The sequence below is a fragment of the Telmatherina bonti genome (genome assembly GCF_933228915.1).
Source record: "Telmatherina bonti genome assembly, chromosome: 23".
In the NCBI taxonomy this organism is placed as follows: Eukaryota; Metazoa; Chordata; class Actinopteri; order Atheriniformes; family Telmatherinidae; genus Telmatherina; species Telmatherina bonti.
Genome location: NC_136632.1, coordinates 25897120 through 25916331, shown reverse-complemented (window position 1 = coordinate 25916331; position 19212 = coordinate 25897120). Strand labels below are relative to the sequence as shown.

The window sequence follows — 19212 nt, the reverse complement described above, 5'->3', positions numbered from 1 at the left end:
TCATAATTGTGGGATTCCAGGTTATCATTAGAAACTTCAAAGTTGTGACAAGATGAGACGTTATAATGAGATGAAAGTAATTATCTCTTAATCATCATCCATACGTTTGTCTTTAGAAACATGTTTAAATAAAAGCCAAAACAAATGTTGAATAAACAGTTTTATAGATCCTAAAATGGAAGTTTAAAATTACATCACATGATGCCAGAAGTGAAAATCAGGTGCAACAGGTGTGGTGGCCTACGGGCTCACTGTGGGGCCCAAAGGCCAGCGTGGGGCCCCTCTGAAAGGAGAAGACGCCACACAAAGCAACAGGTCAGTTTACACAATGCACTGTTCTACCAGCAGCTTCTTTCTTCCAACCTAACGGTACGATTTCAACCATGCTTTTATTGTGAAAGGGTTCTTAAAAGACAAAACCAGGGAAAACCTGGTCAGGTTGCCTCAACGCTCGGATGAAAGCCTGCAAATGATGAAGGAACAGATCACCAACCTGAACGACGATATCCGGAAGCTGTCTGAGGAACGGAGGCAGAGGCGCCATATGGGGGGAAGTTAGGAAGAGTCTAGGGGCCCCACGACTTGATAGGGGCCCAAAAAGATGCATAAACATGCGGTCGCTGCAGCAGCTCCTCCCATCTCCCCTCCCATCTCTCCTCCCATCTCTCCTCCCATCTCCCCTCCCATCTCTCCTCCCATCTCTCCTCCCATCTCCCCTCCCATCTCCCCTCCCATCTCTCCACCCATCTCTCCTCCCATCTCTCCTCCCATCTCTCCACCCATCTCTCCTCCCATCTCCCCTCCCATCTCTCCACCCATCTCTCCTCCCATCTCTCCTCCCATCTCCCCTCCCATCTCTCCACCCATCTCTCCTCCCATCTCTCCACCCATCTCTCCTCCCATCTCTCCTCCCATCTCCCCTCCCATCTCTCCACCCATCTCTCCTCCCATCTCCCCTCCCATCTCTCCTCCCATCTCCCCTCCCATCTCTCCTCCCATCTCTCCTCCCATCTCTCCTCCCATCTCCCCTCCCATCTCTCCTCCCATCTCTCCTCCCATCTCTCCTCCCATCTCCCCTCCCATCTCTCCTCCCATCTCTCCTCCCATCTCCCCTCCCATCTCTCCTCCCATCTCTCCTCCCATCTCCCCTCCCATCTCTCCTCCCATCTCTCCTCCCATCTCTCCTCCCATCTCCCCTCCCATCTCTCCTCCCATCTCTCCTCCCATCTCCCCTCCCATCTCTCCTCCCATCTCCCCTCCCATCTCCCCTCCCATCTCTCCTCCCATCTCTCCACCCATCTCTCCTCCCATCTCTCCTCCCATCTCTCCTCCCATCTCCCCTCCCATCTCTCCTCCCATCTCTCCTTCCATCTCCCCTCCCACTGCTAAGGCCGCCATTTTGCTTGTGGTGCCGCTCATCCAGGAGAAGACCCTCGGTGACCGAAGCCGGCCCTCGTACGCTCATCGGGGGAGATTGCAGGTGCAGGAGATGACCACCGCCTCTCTGCTTCCACAAACAACCTCAAGTCTCAGTCGGAGACTCTGAGACTCTCATCCCAAACAACAAACGGTTCAATAAACGATGCATGAATCTTGTTCAAGTCGTTCTGGAAACATCAGGTTCAGTCTGAACATCCCAGCTACAGTTGTGCTCATATTTATTCATTAAAGAAGGAAAAAAAACAGCTGCCTGTAAAATAAGCTGAAACTGACTAAAGTAATAATAAATAAAAATTTTATGAAAATAATTACGTTATTTTCTAATTCTGGTTCAATAGAAATATTTTATTTAAAAAGCAAACAAATAAGATAATTTATTACATATTCCATCAGTCATAAAGTAATATTTAGTTGAACAATCCTTTAATGTTTCCGCTCCAGTCAGGTGTTTTCTGTTCCTCTCAGTCAGACTTCTGCACCTGTTGACAGGTATTTTGTCCCACTGTTCAACAGAAACGTCTCTCATTTGTCCAGGACACATTTGTTTGTTTGTTTTTTTCTTTCTTCACCTCAATTAAATGAAAAAACAGTGTCTGATATTTATAATTTATATTTTTGCAATTTTTTAGTTATTGTTCCTGTTTTAATTCTCCAGTTATTTGAGTGACTGTTGTAAATTCAGCCTTTTCTTTAATGAAAGGGGATGAAGACATATGAGCACAACTGTAGGTCCCATATGTTTACATCTTCTCAAAGCCGGCGGCCCGTCTGCTCCTGCTGGTCCAGCCACAGCACGTCTCCTCCAGTCCAACCCTCCTTTCTTCCACCAGTTCCCATCACCAGCAGACTTTACTGGCATCCATGTCCGCTTTACTTCTAGAGGTTAAAGAAAGTTTGTTTAAGCAGGTTCAGATTAATTAAATACAGCTTAAAAACTTTAGGTTTTGCTTTTTATTATTATTAATTTTTACTTGAATATGTTTCACATATTTATTTCTTTATTTTTGTCCAGATTTCTTCATTTCATAAATCTGTTATTTCCCTTTGGTGATTTGTGGTGGTTTTAATTTTAATTTACAGTATTTACATTTACAAATTATTGTTGTATATTTTGGTCAACATGTCAAGAAATGAGGGAGGCTGCAGTATTTTGTCTCCATATTGGTATTTTAACACATTTTATTTCAAATTAAAGGCAACATTTAAAGAAATGCATGAAATGATTGATGTTTCCAGGCAGATCTTGGCTGGTTACTGGCAGAACCAGCCTGGGTACAGCACGGTTAAAAGGGTGGTTTTGCATCCTTTTAATCATCTCTGTGTTCTACACTTTGTGCTGGTCTATTTGGGTCCTCGCATGTGTTTTGTGTCTGTGATGCTTCTGCATGTGTTAATATTAATTCTGTGTCCTTTCTGAGGCAGCTCTGTCTGTTTGGTTTCAGTTTTATTGATTTGCAAATTTTTCCAAGTGCTATTATTCATGGTTATGGTTGTCAGTTTATTACTATAGCATCTTTAAAAAAAATAAAAAGGAATGAAATCTTCTTAAACTTCAGATTTTATTCAACCAAGCACTATTTTCAGAGATTCAAAACTGAGGTTGATGTTTCTAGTTCCTTTTGTAAACGTCACCCAGAGACTTCTACTCACCTTTTTTGGAAATGTATATGCTCACAGAACATCTGGAAGGACATTGTTACTCTGATCTCCAATAACATCAAACCAGGTTTCCGTCTGCATTTTGAAAATGTTTTGTTTGGTATCACAGATTTTAAGAAGAAAGATTCCCCTGCCATATTTCTTATCAACCTGATTCTTTTTCTCGCAAAGTTCCACATTCACAAAAGTAAAGTAATGCATAGAAAACCACTTTTTCATCTCTTTATAACGGAAGTTAAAATGTATCTAGATACGATATCAGACTCAAACAACAAAGAAGCAAAAAACAAAAAAAACAAACAAACAAAAAAAAAGGATATTTGTAACGAATATAATATAATTCTGTAACTCGCATTTACCCTTTTATTTATTTTTTTCTTTAGTTTTTTTATTTGTTAATCGCAACTTTCTCTTTTCATTTGTGTCCTATGTCCCGTTTTGCTTTTTGGACAATTCTCTTTTGCTGTCTTTTTTTTCTTTTTGAAGACTTTTGTAAATTCTGTAAAAGAATTCAAGTTATAAAATAAATAAATAAATAAATTTTTAAAAAAAACAGAAAAAAAAACGCAGAAGACGCATTACGACGGAAGCCGGGTTGGTCCAGTAAAGGCAACAGCTCCAGTCAGCACCGTGATGGCGGTTGGACGAGGCGAGTTTTTCCTAAATTTTATGCGGTGTTTAGAGAGAATGCCTGCCCAAACCGCTCCGACGACGCGACTCCATGACTTTGTTCGAGGAAAACTGGTTTCCAGAGGAAGACTCGCGGCTCCTGGAGGAGGAAGACATGCGGGAAGAGGGACGGAGATGAAGCCGGGACGCAGCGCGGACAGCGGGACTCAGCACAGGTGGTGAACTCAAGTATATTTTACAAGACAGTTTACATTTTCTTCTTCTTAAATTCAATGAAATTATGACAAGTCATTTTCCAGTTTATATCCCAGCTCCACAGAACCAACAACAGACTTTCCCTGGATGAATTCTAAAGAAAACTTCATGGAAAGGTGAGCTAATTTAGCTGATGTAGGCGCATGCGCCGAAGCGCAGCTCCGTTCTGATTGGTTTTTTCAAGAGACGCTGATCTGATCTGGACCAGGTTGCATTAGTAATGTAAACAATACTGCGTTCACGTCAGCCTCCAATGACATAAAAAGTGGCTTAATATGTAACATTCTGACAAAAGTCTCCAGAAGGCCCTGAAAACTGGCTAAATGTGAAGAAAAATCATTAAGTTGGCAACAAAGACTATTATTAAGCTCCGGACCGATGACCACTGTCTAATGAGTGGTTCCTGCCACAAGGGGGCGCCTGAAAGGCTCCTGCACTGAAGCCTATGCAGAAGTGCATAAAACTGCAGTTCCCCCTTCATACACTAGGGGCTGCAAAACAGAGCGAATCTCCATAGACTCCCATGTTAAAAAGACCAACTTCACAGCAGAAATAAACATGTTTACAGCAGGAATAAACATGTTTACAGCAGAAATAAACATGTTTACAGCAGAAATAAACATGTTTACAGCAGAAATAAACACGTTTACAGCCTGGTACAAAAACATTTTAGGTTTAATAGGTCAGGTTTACCTTCATGACAGCTGTGGGAGGAGTGAATTTTTTTCTGACTCACCCATATAGTAGTAATTTCATCTCTAAATTTGGCATATTTAGGGGCGTGTCCTTTTGATTGACAGGTACCCAATCTCCCGCTTCAAGTAAGAAGAACTTAGAACAACCGCGGTTTTTAGCCGGTTGACAACGTATATTCGTATATATTACTTATATAATTTCTTTTTTTTATGCGTGCAATGTAATGGACTTTGTGGGAGAGAGGAATAATGTTGGAGAAAAAAAGATGAGTCAAAACCACCCTCAATATGTTTAGTATTATGAAGAAACTCTTTTCTATTGTTTTTTTTTTTTTTTTTTGTTATTTTGCCATTGGAATGACTTTAAAAAAGTAGATTTTGAAAACCTTTAGAACCACATTGCATAAATCACTTTGGTCCTTCATTGTTAAATGTTAAAATGTTAAAATTTAACCAAAGGACTGTTGTGTGAAATTTCTAGCTTCATATCCAACCCTCCGGTTGTTCATATTTTCAGAAACATACTGACCTCTCATCACCTTGTGCACATAAAAAATACTGTTCAAAAATGTTACTATTAAAATTATTCAAAGGTTGTGTGTGTAAGAGAAGACAAGAGAGACTTCTATAGTTTTTATGTTCAGTGTCAGCTGTTGCAAAGTTGATGTGCCGGTAATACGTGCAATAAATATTTATATTGGAAAAAATTGTGAGAGATTCGTGATCTCAATTCTAAGCAAAAAGATTGTGATTCTCACTTCATCCAGAATTGTGCAGCCCTACTTTCTGGTGTGACTTGAGACTTCTGCAGACAGACTTGAAAGCGCTTCTTCTGGTTCTCTGTTATGTGGATGTTATTCCCGGTCCGTTTCAGCGGCAAAGGATTGATTTATAACTTCTCTAATCTGAGCTCTCCGGACATTAAGTCAGCTGGTTTCCAGAATATCCAGATTCTGAATTTATTTTCATACTTGTCATGTTTTGTTAGTGTGAAACAAGTTGTGGTCTTCGGGTTCAGACCTAAGGTGGTGGAAGTCATTTCCTGTCTGCGTTTCAGCGTCTAAACCTGGAAACAAAAGTTTCTGAAAAGATCACAGACAGTTTCCACTCGTAAGATAAAGGATCTGCTGTAATCGGACCGATCTGAACAGACCACTGACCCATAATTCTGTCGTCATCGCTTCTTTTGCTCTCCAGACTCCCGTCGGAGATTCTGATTAAGATTCTGTCGTATCTGGACGCCTCCTCGCTCCTATGCATCAGTCACGTCAGCAAACTCTTCCACCATCTCGCCAACGATGAGTGAGTCAACACAGCTGATGAATCGGGAGGGAAATATTTCATTTGAGGTCAAGAACTTTCCTGTATCTCATCTTGGAAAAACAAACCTTGTTACTTTCTGTCAGTTCCAGTTTCCTTCTACTTTCTTTCCCTGTGAAGTTGTTAAAAGACGTTCAGAAATGTTTATTTTCCTGCAAACTGCTGGGTTATTAATCATGGCTGTGACGATCTGCCTTTGTCTCGATTCGAATCCGATTTTTTGGGTGCCGATTCAATTTAAATTGCGAATCTCACAATTCTTTGATATTGCTGATTTTTGTTGATTAAAAACAAGAAAAATGTATAAAACCTTTTATTGCTCGTCATTTTTCTTCATTTAAATCATGAAAAAACAACCCAGTGGCCAGACCATCATTCTGCTGCTATGATGCCCAAGAAGACAAGTTAAAAGAGCAATAAAAAAAAAAAAAAAGCTTATTTTTATTTATTTGAAAAAAAAAGATTTTTTGTTTTTAAGGGAAAAAAAAAATCGATTTTATAATTGTGAAGCAAATTTTAAAATTGAAAAATGGATTTTTGACGAGATTTCCGTCCCCTAATATTAAGATGCTTTTAAAAGGAGAAATAAAATAAAGCAGCCTTGCGATGAAGATGATGAGACATGAGGATCAGCTCTTCCAGAGACCATCACAGCCACACATGGACATCAGAGGCTCCCGCACCAGCAGGTTGGACCAGTCAGACCACTGGCTGGTGGACTGGGACAAAACTCCAGCTTGCAGAGCTGGAAACCAGAGACCAGCGTTGAACTTCCTCCTGGTTCTGACTGCGATGGTGGACCTGGACAGGTTCTCATGTGAGGTCTGGACCCAGCTACTGGAAGCGATGTAATCCCAGCATGCAGTGTTGGAATGAACTGGTCGAACTCCACTTGACAGTGTCGTCTCAGGACACCTTACATCCGTTCCACCCAGTCCAGGAAGACCAACAGGTTGCACCAAATCTAGACGTGGATCCAGTCCCCCGTCCTAAGCTTCACACGGCGACAGTGGAAAGGAAAAACCTCCAGGAAGACCTGCAGAAGAAGGAGAAATCTGCTGTCACATGTTTCTACATGGAAGATGAGAAGCAGAGAGATGAAGAGGAAGAGCTCCGTGTGTCATGGAGCGTCTCTCAGCAGCGTGACGACGGGATGGTTATTAATCTCCAAGCCAGAGAGCGTGTCTGCCTCCCGAACCCAGACTGGGATCTGGTTCTTCCTCTCATCGTAGACTGGAACCACCAGTAGACCTGCAGCCTGAGAGCGAAGTGCTCCGTTTGGGGTACGTGGAGCTATGCGAGCTTGGTCATGGAGAGCTTTTTAAACTCTGTCCTGGATTTACAGGGATCCAGTGTAGAGAGGCTAAAACTGGAAAACTATGATCTCCTCTCTCATCAGAACCCTCGCTGCAGCATTTTGGATCAGCTGGAGACTTTCAGGGCATGTTTGAGACGGATAAATAAGGAATTGCAGTAACAAAGACATGGACTAGTTTTTCTGCATCTTTCTCAGACAAGATGTCCCTCATTTTTGCAATATTATGCAAATGGAAGAAGGCAGTTCTTTAATTTTTAATTTGATCTTTCTGTGTTTTTACTCGAGAGAAAGACTGGTGTTATTACAATAACTACAATTTATTATTGTTCACAGAATAATTGCTTTCACAGGATGATAATCTTTCAGTCCGTTGGTAGTAGGGGTGGGGAAATCAAATATCGGGATTTTTTGCTTCACAATTTTAAAATAAATTTCTTTCTTTAATCTTTTTTTTTTTTTTTTTTAAATACATAAAAATAATCTATTATAAAATTTGCCATTTTTATAGTTTTTATTGATCTTTTTACTTGTCTTCTTGGGCGTTATAGCAGCAGAATGATGGTCTGGCTACTGGGTTGTTTTTTCTTCATTAAAATCAAGAAAAATGATGAACAACAAAAGTTTTGTACATTTTTTATTTGTTTTCATTCTAGAAAATTCAGCAACATTGAGGATTGATGAGAACTGCAATCGAATCGGGACGAAAACATGTCGTCACATCCCGAGTTGTCAGTAATGAGTTGTTTTTAACGTCGGTGAGTTGTTTTATTTTACTGTTAAATAATCAGTTTCAGTCTGAATCTTTTTTTCTGTTTGTTCTTCTGTAAATATTAAAATAGAGTGCAGCGATTCAGATCCACAGTGCGCTACTGGCGTGCTGAGTTTACGACGTGTACTTTTCCTGCAAACAGTGACCACTCCTGTCTGTGTTGCAAGTTAAAGTTTGTATTTATTTTCTCTCTGTTGTCCATTCGTTTGTGTTCCATAAAGCATAACAAAGTCCTTAAATGGTGTAAAAGGAGTCTGTATGAAGTGGAAAAACTGTGAACAACACCTGTGCAACTAAATGACAAGAAGTGATACCGCCCCCTAGTGGATGGGGTTATTATACAAGAAAACATGGCTCCGACAGCGAGGAGTAAAGGACGTATCGCTGATGTCCAACTCGATATTTATCATCAATAATATTACAAATACAAGCTCATGTGTTTAGTCACCATGATGGTACATTTAATCGATAGTTATAGTCACACATTCATCACTCTGTACTTATTCCATGTTCTACCTTGTCAAGTCTTATTTGTAGTTTGTTAAAAGAAAAAGAAAATAAAAGCTTATTTTTTGCATCTTCTGCAGAAGCTTTAAGTTCTGGACGAGCTTTTCTGCTTCATGGTGTTTTAAAATAGTGTTGTTCTGATTTATTGCAGATATTTACAGTCAGAAACAGATGACATGATGCTAATTATCTGTCAATGTGGCCTTTGCTCCACTGCAGCGTCATCTGGCAGAAGATTTACCAGTCTGAGTTTGGGGTGTGGAAGCCGACGCTGGTGGGCGACGTAGAGGTGAAAGACAACCGGCCAGACGCGGAGGGTCCGGCGGCGGGCCGCTGGAAGATGATGTACTTCAGAATCATGGCTGGATGTGAGGTGAAGACGTGGAGGAAACAACTGAGGAACATCAGTCCCCACACTGGCCTGCCCCGGCAGACGGAGTTGGTCCTCAGGTAGCCGTTCGTCGTGTCTTTACCAGAAAATCCATTCTGATTGGTTTTTATATTCACTTTATATTTCAGACTTATGAAGAAAAAGATATACTGTATATGAAAGATGGACAGAGCCGCCAGTTAAAAGTGAAGCCGATGTGGAAGTTCATAAAACTGCAGTTCCCCCTTCATCCACTAGGGGCTGCAAAACAGAGCAAATCCCCATAGACTCCCATGTTAAAAAGACCAACTTCACAGCAGAAATAAACATGTTTACAGCAGTGTTTACAGCAGAAATAAACATGTTTACAGCAGGAATAAACATGTTTACAGCAGGAATAAACACGTTTTCAGCAGAAATAAACATGTTTACAGCAGGAATAAACATGTTTACAGCAGATATAAACATGTTTACAGCAGGAATAAACATGTTTACAGCAGGAATAAACATGTTTACAGCAGAAATAAACATGTTTACAGCAGGAATAAACATGTTTACAGCAGGAATAAACATGTTTACAGCAGGAATAAACACGTTTACAGCAGGAATAAACACGTTTACAGCAGGAATAAACATGTTTACAGCAGAAATAAACACGTTTTCAGCAGAAATAAACATGTTTACAGCAGGAATAAACATGTTTACAGCAGGAATAAACATGTTTACAGCAGGAATAAACACGTTTTCAGCAGGAATAAACATGTTTACAGCAGAAATAAACATGTTTACAGCAGAAATAAACATGTTTACAGCAGGAATAAACATGTTTACAGCAGGAATAAACATGTTTACAGCAGAAATAAACATGTTTACAGCAGGAATAAACATGTTTACAGCAGGAATAAACACGTTTTCAGAAGGAATAAACAGGTTTACAGCAGGAATAAACATGTTTACAGCAGATATAAACATGTTTACAGCAGGAATAAACATGTTTACAGCAGGAATAAACATGTTTACAGCAGGAATAAACACGTTTACAGCAGGAATAAACATGTTTACAGCAGAAATAAACATGTTTACAGCAGAAATAAACATGTTTACAGCAGGAATAAACACGTTTACAGCAGGAATAAACACGTTTACAGCAGGAATAAACACGTTTACAGCAGGAATAAACATGTTTACAGCAGAAATAAACATGTTTACAGCAGATATAAACATGTTTACAGCAGAAATAAAAACGTTTAGAGCAGAAATAAACATGTTTACAGCAGGAATAAAAACGTTTACAGCAGGAATAAACATGTTTACAGCAGGAATAAACATGTTTACAGCAGGAATAAACATGTTTACAGCAGAAATACAGCCTTCTTACCTCCGTTAGCTGGTTAGCTCCTGTTAGGCCGGGTTAGCTCGGTTAGCTCTTAGCTACAGAAAGCTCGGAGTTTGCTCGATGTCAATCATCCACCATGACGCTCACAGCCCCCCTCTCAGCTCCACCTCTTTGCCGATATTTGTATTTTCTGGGCGAGACGACACGCATGCCCCTGCCAAGATGGTGATGGTAGGAACCGCCCACCAAGCTTCAATTCAGCTCTTCAGAAACCTACGGGTGACGTCACGGAGGCTCCGCCCATCTTTATATACAGTCTATGAGAAAAACTAACATAATGAATAAAAATATACAAAAAATTACCAAAAAATGAACCAATGAAAGTCCAACATTGCTTTTGAATTATCTAGCTAGCCATCTCTGTAGATTGCAATCGATCGATCGATCTAGCTAGCTACCAGAATGACCAAATGACTTAGTATTTTTTTGCACAACCTTTAGAGGAAATTACTGTGGTCAGTCAATCTGTAGCCGTCAAGTTGTGTATCCACGTGAAACCTAAATATCGCCAGAAGAACCTGGTCATATTACAATGTTAGAACAATAAAAATGTAACATTCTAATGACAAAAGGCGGTGGTCTGTGCGCCCATTACATTCATTGCAGCAGCTTCCTCTTCTTTGTTCCTCCACGCGATTGTTCATCAGCTGTGCTCCACATGATGCTACTGAGTGTTATCTGTACGGTACACACCTGCAAGTGTGTCAAACAGATAAAAGATGCACATAAATGACAGAAGAATAGCTGTAATCATCCCTCTTGCTACTCTGTTAGTTGAATCTAGAATGAGATAAAGCTTTGCCTTATTTAAGCCGAGTCTTTGCAACAGGCTCCGAGCAGAGTTGGCTCCGACCTGAATCAACCTTCAGGTTTTTACCCCTCGCTTGTCTTCCAGGAATCTGAACGTGAGCTGGGAGCTGACGCTTTGCAGCAAGTTGGGCGAGAGGATGACGTGGGAGAAGAGCCAAGGCTTTTTCTTTGAGTCCTCTGTGATCTTCCGCTGGAGCGGAGTCAACTCCCTGAAGTACCATCACATCAGCAGCATCCATCTGTACGCAGTCAGGAAGAAGACATGGAAGAGCTTCGAAGCCAGGCAATAAGAAACATTTCCTCCACAGCTCCTCCTGGAGAATCTTCATGAGGCTTCTTTTCTTTAAACTCATCTGCGTTTCATTGGACCAAAGTTCTCTTGAACCAATCGCTCCAGTCGTCTGCAGCACACGGCTGCTTCTCTTCAGGTTGACATCGACCAGCTGATCAGACGACGTCTGAAATCTTCCTTTTCACGCTTTAAATGAGTGCTGAAACTTTGTGCTGGTCTGCTGCCTTGACTCTAAAAGTGACTATTTTGTGTTTGTGCATATGAACAAGCTGCAGTTGGATGCTGCACAACAGAAATGCTTCTGTAGACTGTCTGAAGGTGTCTGTTGATATCCAGGCTGCTGATTATCATCCTCTTCCTCCTTCAGGTCCTGCTGGCGCTCTCTGATGTTAAAGCTCGACACAAAGACTCATCCACATCACTTCATCGGATATGATGGACTGATCAAATTGTTGCTTCTGCCGCCGGACATCGTCATTGGGATCTGGAGGGTGAGGGTCTGCTTTTTACGTTCAGTCAGTTTGTCACACACCTTTTTACTCAAGAACTGCTCAAATTCTTCGTGTCACAAGATGTCGGAACCATTGCTTAGAGATTTTACTCCATATTGACATGAGAATCTCCCGTTCCACCACATCACCATGAGAAGATCTTTTTCCACCCAAGCGGCAACCTCCGGCGGTTAAAAGTGAAGCCTACGCAGAAGTGCATTAAACTGCAGTTCCACCTTCATCCACTAGGGGCTGCAAAACAGAGCAAATCCCCATAGACTCCCATGTTAAAAAGACCAACTTCACAGCAGAAATAAACATGTTTACAGCAGGAATAAACATGTTTACAGCAGAAATAAACATGTTTACAGCAGAAATAAATATGTTTACAGCAGGAATAAACATGTTTACAGCAGGAATAAACATGTTTACAGCAGGAATAAACAGGTTTACAGCAGGAATAAACAGGTTTACAGCAGGAATAAACAGGTTTACAGCCTGGTTCAAAAATCCATTTTAGGTTTAATAGGTCAGGTTTATCTTCATGACAAACTGTGGGGGGAGTGAATTTTTTTCTAACTCGCCCGTTTAAAAGCAATTTAATCCCGAAGTTCGGCATATTTAGTGGCGTGTCCTTTTGATTGACAGGTACCCAATCTCCCGCTTCAAGTCAGAAGAACGTAGAACAACCGCGGATTTTAGCCGGTTACATGACTTAGCTTTAGCCCGCTTACCTCTGTTAGCTGGTTAGCTCCTGTTATCTCCAGGTTAGCTCGGTTAGCTCTTTGCTACAGAAAGCTCGGAGTTCGCTCGATGTCAATCATCCACCATGACGCTCACAGCCCCCCTCTCAGCTCCACCTCTTTGCCCATATTTGTATTTTCCGGGCGAGACGACACGCATGCCCCTGCCAAGATGGTGATGGTAGGAACCGCCCACCGAGCTTCAATTCAGCTCTTCAGAAACCTACGGGTGACGTCACGGAGGCTCCGCCCATCTCTTTTATATACAGTCTATGGTTCCACAACATCACCATGAGTTCCACCACATGCTAAAGTTTCTCTTTCAACAATATGAAGCGATCTAAATTGTTTTGCAAAACAGGACGGGAACAGTCCAGTCCTGTATCTCCATCAGTGCATTGGGTCATTGTACAGTCAAGCCATAAAACATAGAACATGTGGATAGACATGTTTCACCAACAGTTCTTCACGAGGATAAATTTTCTAAGCCTTAAAAAGTTTAATAACCTGTTCTTCCTAAAATTAATATTCACGTGTCATTAATTCCACATAATTTGTTCAGAGACAAGCAACCAGAACCGTCACCTTCCACACTGCAGAACTTTACTGGGTTTGTCTGCACAGTGCAAAGCTGTGGAACTCGGGATCATTTCTGAGTTTAAAAGCTTCACCTCCAGACTCCTACCTGAAAGCAAACCAGAACCCGTCGTCGGAGATCGCACTGTATGCATGTGTGAATGAAGGATTTATAGAGTTTGATTTGTGTGTTTGGTAAGTTCTAGAGAGGTTTTGCAGTGGAATATTGTGTTTTAATGTAATGTGGAAAAGCTGGACGAGGGACAGGAGTCGAGAATTAACTGCAGCCTCTGACGTCTGTGACAAATACAACGTTCCTGTTAGATAAATAAATAAATAGTAAATGCCGTTGGAGGACAGTGAACTCATCGTCATGGTGGAGATGATGTGAGCTTTGTGACATGGTGCATCATCCTGCTGGAAGTTTCCATCAGAAGATGCTACACTGTGCTCAGAAAGGGATGGACATGGTCAGCAGCAGGACTCAGGTAGGCTGTGGAGGTTAAACCAGGTCATGTTGGTGCTGGTCTATGTCTTCTGCTGCTGGAGACCATCTGCTTCAAAGCTGGATGTGTTGTGTGTTCAGAGTTGGTTGGAAGCGGTGGTTCTTCATGCTGAGCTTCAGCGAGTCGTCTTCATCATGTTTAAATGACTTAATGCATCAAGTTGCTGATTAGTTATGTTCACAAGAAGTTAAACAGGTGAACCTTTACTGACATCTTTCTGTTTGTGTTTCATAATGTGAACTTTAAAGTGTAAAACTGTGTGTGTGTGTTTAGGGTCAGAACTGTGTGGCCTTCGTCATGGTCAGTCTGCATTTCCACAAGCTGGTGGAGAAAAGTCTGCTGGGATCCCCAGCCTGGTGAGCTCCCTCACAGTTTTACTTTCATTTTTAACTCTTTCCTTATCATTGCAAGACTAGATATCAGTACTATATTGCAATATAACATCATATCATATATCATATCATATCATATCATATCATATCATATCATATATATAATTTTAATTAAGGGTGGTACTTGATTAAAAAAATTAATCCAATTAATTAAATGCTTTGTAATTAATATCAATCTCATTTTAAGGGCATTGCAATATTTGCCCCTAAAAGCAACATTTTTGTCATTGAAATGGATTTTGATAGAATAAATCATGGACACAGATATTAATAATAATTATTAATTAATTTGAATTAATATTGTTGAAACAGATTTTTCTGTTAATTTTTCATAATTAAGATGTCAAAGTCTCATCCCATAATGTAATGTAACATAATATAATATAATTAATAAAAGAATATAATATAATATAATATAATATAATATAATATAATATAATATAATATAATATAATATAATATAATATAATATATTCATTCATTCATTCATTTTCTGAACCGCTTAATCCAATTCAGGGTCGCGGGGAAGCTGGAGCCTATCCCAGCAGGCTTTGGGCGACAGGCAGGGTACACCCTGGACAGCTCGCCAGTCCATCGCAGGGTCACACACAGAGAGATGAACAACCACTCACACTCATTCCTAGGGGCAATTTAGAGTAACCAATTAACCTAACATGCATGTCTTTGGATGGTGGGAGGAAGTATAATATAATATAATATAATATAATATAATATAATATAATATAATATAATATAATATAATATAATATAATATAATATCATATAATATGATATTATATCATATTATATGATATAATATGATATAATATGATATATTATAATATGATATAATATAATATAATATTATATGATATAGTATGATATAATATAATATAATATTATATGATCTAATATGATATAATATAATAAAATAATATGATATAATATAATATTTGATATGAAATAATATAAGAATATAATATAATATGATATAATACGATATAATATATTATATAATACACTGACATCTTCCATATTATCAGACCCTGTTTAATGGTGGGCTACTAATGTAGTTGACTAGACATAGAGATAGTTGTCCAGTGTTGTGTGAATGCATTAAAAGCATTTTGCATGGAAATGTGGTGTAAACAAGGCCTAAAACTGCCTAATTGAGACTGTTGCTATGTCTTCGTTGAACTGTTTCTGGGAGTTTATTTAGTTGGAGATCAGATGGAGAGGTGAAGCTGGTGAATTCAGAGCCCCCCCTGCAGGATGTAATGTGTAACTGCAGCTGGACCTGATCAGATTACATATTCATGAAATCGTGTCAGTAAGGGTTAAGTCATGTACTAATACACAGTTCAGAGCCTGTTTACATTTACATTTTATTTTTCTGTTTTTTAAGTTTTGTTTCCATGCTTTGTGTCCTGCAGCCCGTACTTTGAGCCCGCGGACCCCCTCCCGCCAGATAACTCAGACCCTGCATTGGGTCTTCACGGCTACTCCTTACACTTCGTCCTGCACAACACCGCCACTGAAATCATGTCGGCACACTTCCATCGGCTGTCCTGCAGCACAGGTAATCTGATTACACTGTAATCAAAAGAGGACTTTTAAAAATTTGTGCATTTTTAATTTAAAAAAAAAAATCTTTTTAAACAAAACTTTTCAAAAGAACTGAAAGAAAATCAAATAATATTAATAACCTAAACTGAGTTGGGTCTCTTTTTCTTAAACCTGTGTAGTTATTTGGATTTTATTTAAATTTCTTTAAGTCCCTCTTTATTTAAATTCGACAACAGAGGAAACTGGATAATTTTATGCATCCTTGGTTTATTTTAGTTTGAATATTTAGTTTATTTTGTCATATTTAAATAGAATTTTTTCTAGTTTATATTGAATTCAATCTTATTCCAGGATATTTTTTTATTTGATTTAAATTTGAATTTATTTTAAATTAAATTAATTAATAAAATTAATAAATCTAGTTTATATTTTATTAAATCTTTAATTAAAGTTGAATAAAACATTAATTTAAATGTGATTTGATAAGATCTTAGTTATATTTATGTAACTTTAACTTGATTTCATTTTTTTTAATTAATTAAATTTTATTTATATAATTAATTTAATTTAATCTCTATTAATTTTTTATTTCATTTTAATCTCATGCCGTGTTTAAATGTTGTGTAGTTTATATTTTATTTGATTTTATTTTAGTGTAATTTGATTTATTTAATTTAGACTTAATTTGAAACTAATTTTTTTCTGTAACTGGACATGTTGCAAATCAGGCGGCTGCGTCACAACATGTCAAAATACGACAAAACTAAACATGGATATCCTGCTATAACATAGTGAGATGTAAGGTGCATATATGTCAACATTAAATACATTATTTGATCAAACAGTGTTATAATCAGCTGGATCTCTGTGACGCCTGATCAGAGACCGCTGAGATCTTTGCTATCTGGACTTTTGCTGTTAAAGAAATTTGACGTTGCCGTCTTTTTGACTGAAACTCTACGGTCCTGCATCATGTGATCAGTTCACATCCAGCGTGGACTTGTGGAGCTGAGGGTCATCAACCGGAGCAACTTGTCTCAGCACAGACCGCTCTCTGGAAGCATCAAGCTGCCCTGGAAGAGCCAGGAGCTGGAAGGCGCCATCGAGGTACGGCTATCAATGCTAAACCTCCGTTTCTGCCGTTTCTGGTCCCGAGCTCAGAACTCCTCCTGCTTCTTAGTGCTGTGGTTGTTTGTAGAGTAGTAGAAGAAGAACTTTGTATAATTTAATTTTAATGACGTGAGAATCTGTTCCACGAATCTGCTGGTCAGGTCAGAGCGTGTCTGTTAACACTAGGTCTGCTCGATTAAGACAAAAATTATAATCACGGTTATTTTGACTGAAATTGAGATCTGGATTATTTAACACAACTATCCAGTATTTATAACCAACGCTGCACGTCGTGGTGTTCTAGACTCCGTGTCGTGCATTATAACCGTCTAATGTACGGTTCCAAGTTGTTTAATCCGCTTTTACCGTTTATATCGGAACTATTTTACGTTGGCCTGGATGTACGTTTTATACCAAACAACCGCTGTCAGGCTGCAGCGCGTTTCTCTCATCCACCTGTTAAAAGACGGCTGATCTGAACCAGCTGGTTAACGCGTTGCTATGGTAACGCCCCGTAACGGAGGGACATTACAGTGTTTAACTGGCCGAACTATGTATAGGAAAATAATGCAGCCAGTTGTCACTGACAACGGTATAAACTATGTTTAGGTGAACTTCCACAACCTACTGCAGTTATTCTACATTGACCTGCAGCCGGAGCCGACTGAGACTGGCCGCCTGGGAGTGCTTTAGGACGGGAGAGGCTCCCGCTGCTCCTTCCTTACAGTAACTGCAGAACAATATGTGCCTTCAAGTCAGTCGCCACAACACCAGAAAAGTCTCTAATAACGCCAGTAAAAGCTGCTAGATTTGTCGCTTTTAACAAAAAAAGTCTCCAGATTTAGCGAGAAAGTCTCCAAGTTGGCAACAGTGTCTGAATGAAAGCAAAGCGGCTGTGGGAGGAGTTTACAGCACAGCGCTGCAACGCCAGAGACGCTCGATTAGCAGCTGAAGACAGCAGGAGAGGAAACTGCAGAGAGAAATAATCACACCCTTTTATTTTTATCATAGTAACTGAGATTAAAATCCGATTAATCGCCCGGAGCTAGTCAACATATGAAGGAGGTGCGTTCAGGTCTGACTCGGCCGGTGGGGTTGAACCCTTCAGCTCTGAATTTTCTCCTCTGCGTCGCCCAGAACTGCTGCATCATGTCTCTGACTCTGCTGGACGAGTTCCAGAAACCCTTCTGGTGCGTCAGCTCGCCGGTTTACATCACAGCGAGGAGGAACGTGCCGTCCTGGGACTACAACGGCGACCACTTTCTGATGAATTACCGGAATCCCGACGGTGAGGTGAAGATGATGCTGGTCTGGCTGAAGGAGCAGAAGCAGTTCTTCCTCGTCAGCCTCACCGTCTATGTCGCCGTTGCGAAGGTCAACAAGCGTTTCAGCAGAGAATATGGAAGCCGGACTGGTCCGCTCGGCGGTCCTGCTGCTTCCAGAGGACCAGGATCTCTGCAGGTTCAGTAAATTCAGGCTCGTCGTGAACAGAGGATGGAAAGTTGTTCCTGTTTAGCAGCTAAAAGTCTTTGTTTATAATACAGAAATGAAGTTGTTTTGCTTAAATGAAGGGAAAACGTACATGAGAAGACATGAAAAGATAAAATACGTTTATAAAAGATGCTGTTTTGGGTTTGTTTGTTTTGGAGTATTCAGTCCGTTGTTTGGTTCTGTCACAAACACAAAACCTGTAAATGCTTCAAGATGTTTCTTTAAATTCTGGCACCAATAAAAAAATCTCTACTGCATTAACTGGGAGGTGGTTGGTTTGCTTAAATAAGCTGAATATTTTTTAACGAATTATCCCATTCACACACACACACACAAAAACACACATATGCACATGGAATTCCACGTCTATTTTTCTTTTTTTTTTTCTGTTACAACCGGTGGTACTGCAGAGAAGTTGGTCTTTTTAACATGGGACTCTATGGGGACTGATCCCTTTTGGAGCCCCTAGTGGATGAGAGGGGAAGTGCAGTTTTGTCTCTTCTGCACTTGTAAACTATTCATTAAAATTAATATTAATAATTAAAATCAATATGAATTAATAATGATAAAAATTAATTGGATTAGTAAAGTATTTTTCATTTAATTTCTTTCATTAAACGCCGGAGGTTTCTGCTTGGTGGGTAGCCATTGTCCTCCGCTGGGCAGATGTTTTGGCATCTTTTTGTCCGTTCCTCGTCTTCATGCTGCCTTTTCATCGACATTTAAATCCAAGTCAACATCAGTGGAACCTGAAGAATGGATGTCATGACTTTGGAACAGGACTGATGAAAACGTGAAACAAAATTTATTCCCAGAAGAACAAAAACTGAGAGATTTTACAATGTCATTGGATATATTATTCATTCATTAATTCAT

General features: G+C 39.8%; 1 protein-coding gene across 1 annotated transcript; it reads left to right on the top strand.

Annotated features, from left to right (window-relative positions):
* Positions 1–3786: 3786 nt before the first annotated feature.
* Positions 3787–18315, top strand: LOC306773567 (F-box only protein 15-like; the record flags this gene model as incomplete). The annotated part of the gene is made up of 9 exons (XM_079263422.1): positions 3787–3944; positions 5877–5981; positions 8813–9043; positions 11255–11452; positions 11829–11952; positions 14051–14133; positions 15603–15748; positions 16718–16842; positions 17983–18315. The coding sequence occupies 9 exons, from the start codon at positions 3787–3789 to the stop codon at positions 18313–18315; spliced, it is 1503 nt and encodes a 500-aa protein (XP_079119548.1).
* Between the last annotated feature and the right edge of the window lie 897 nt (positions 18316–19212).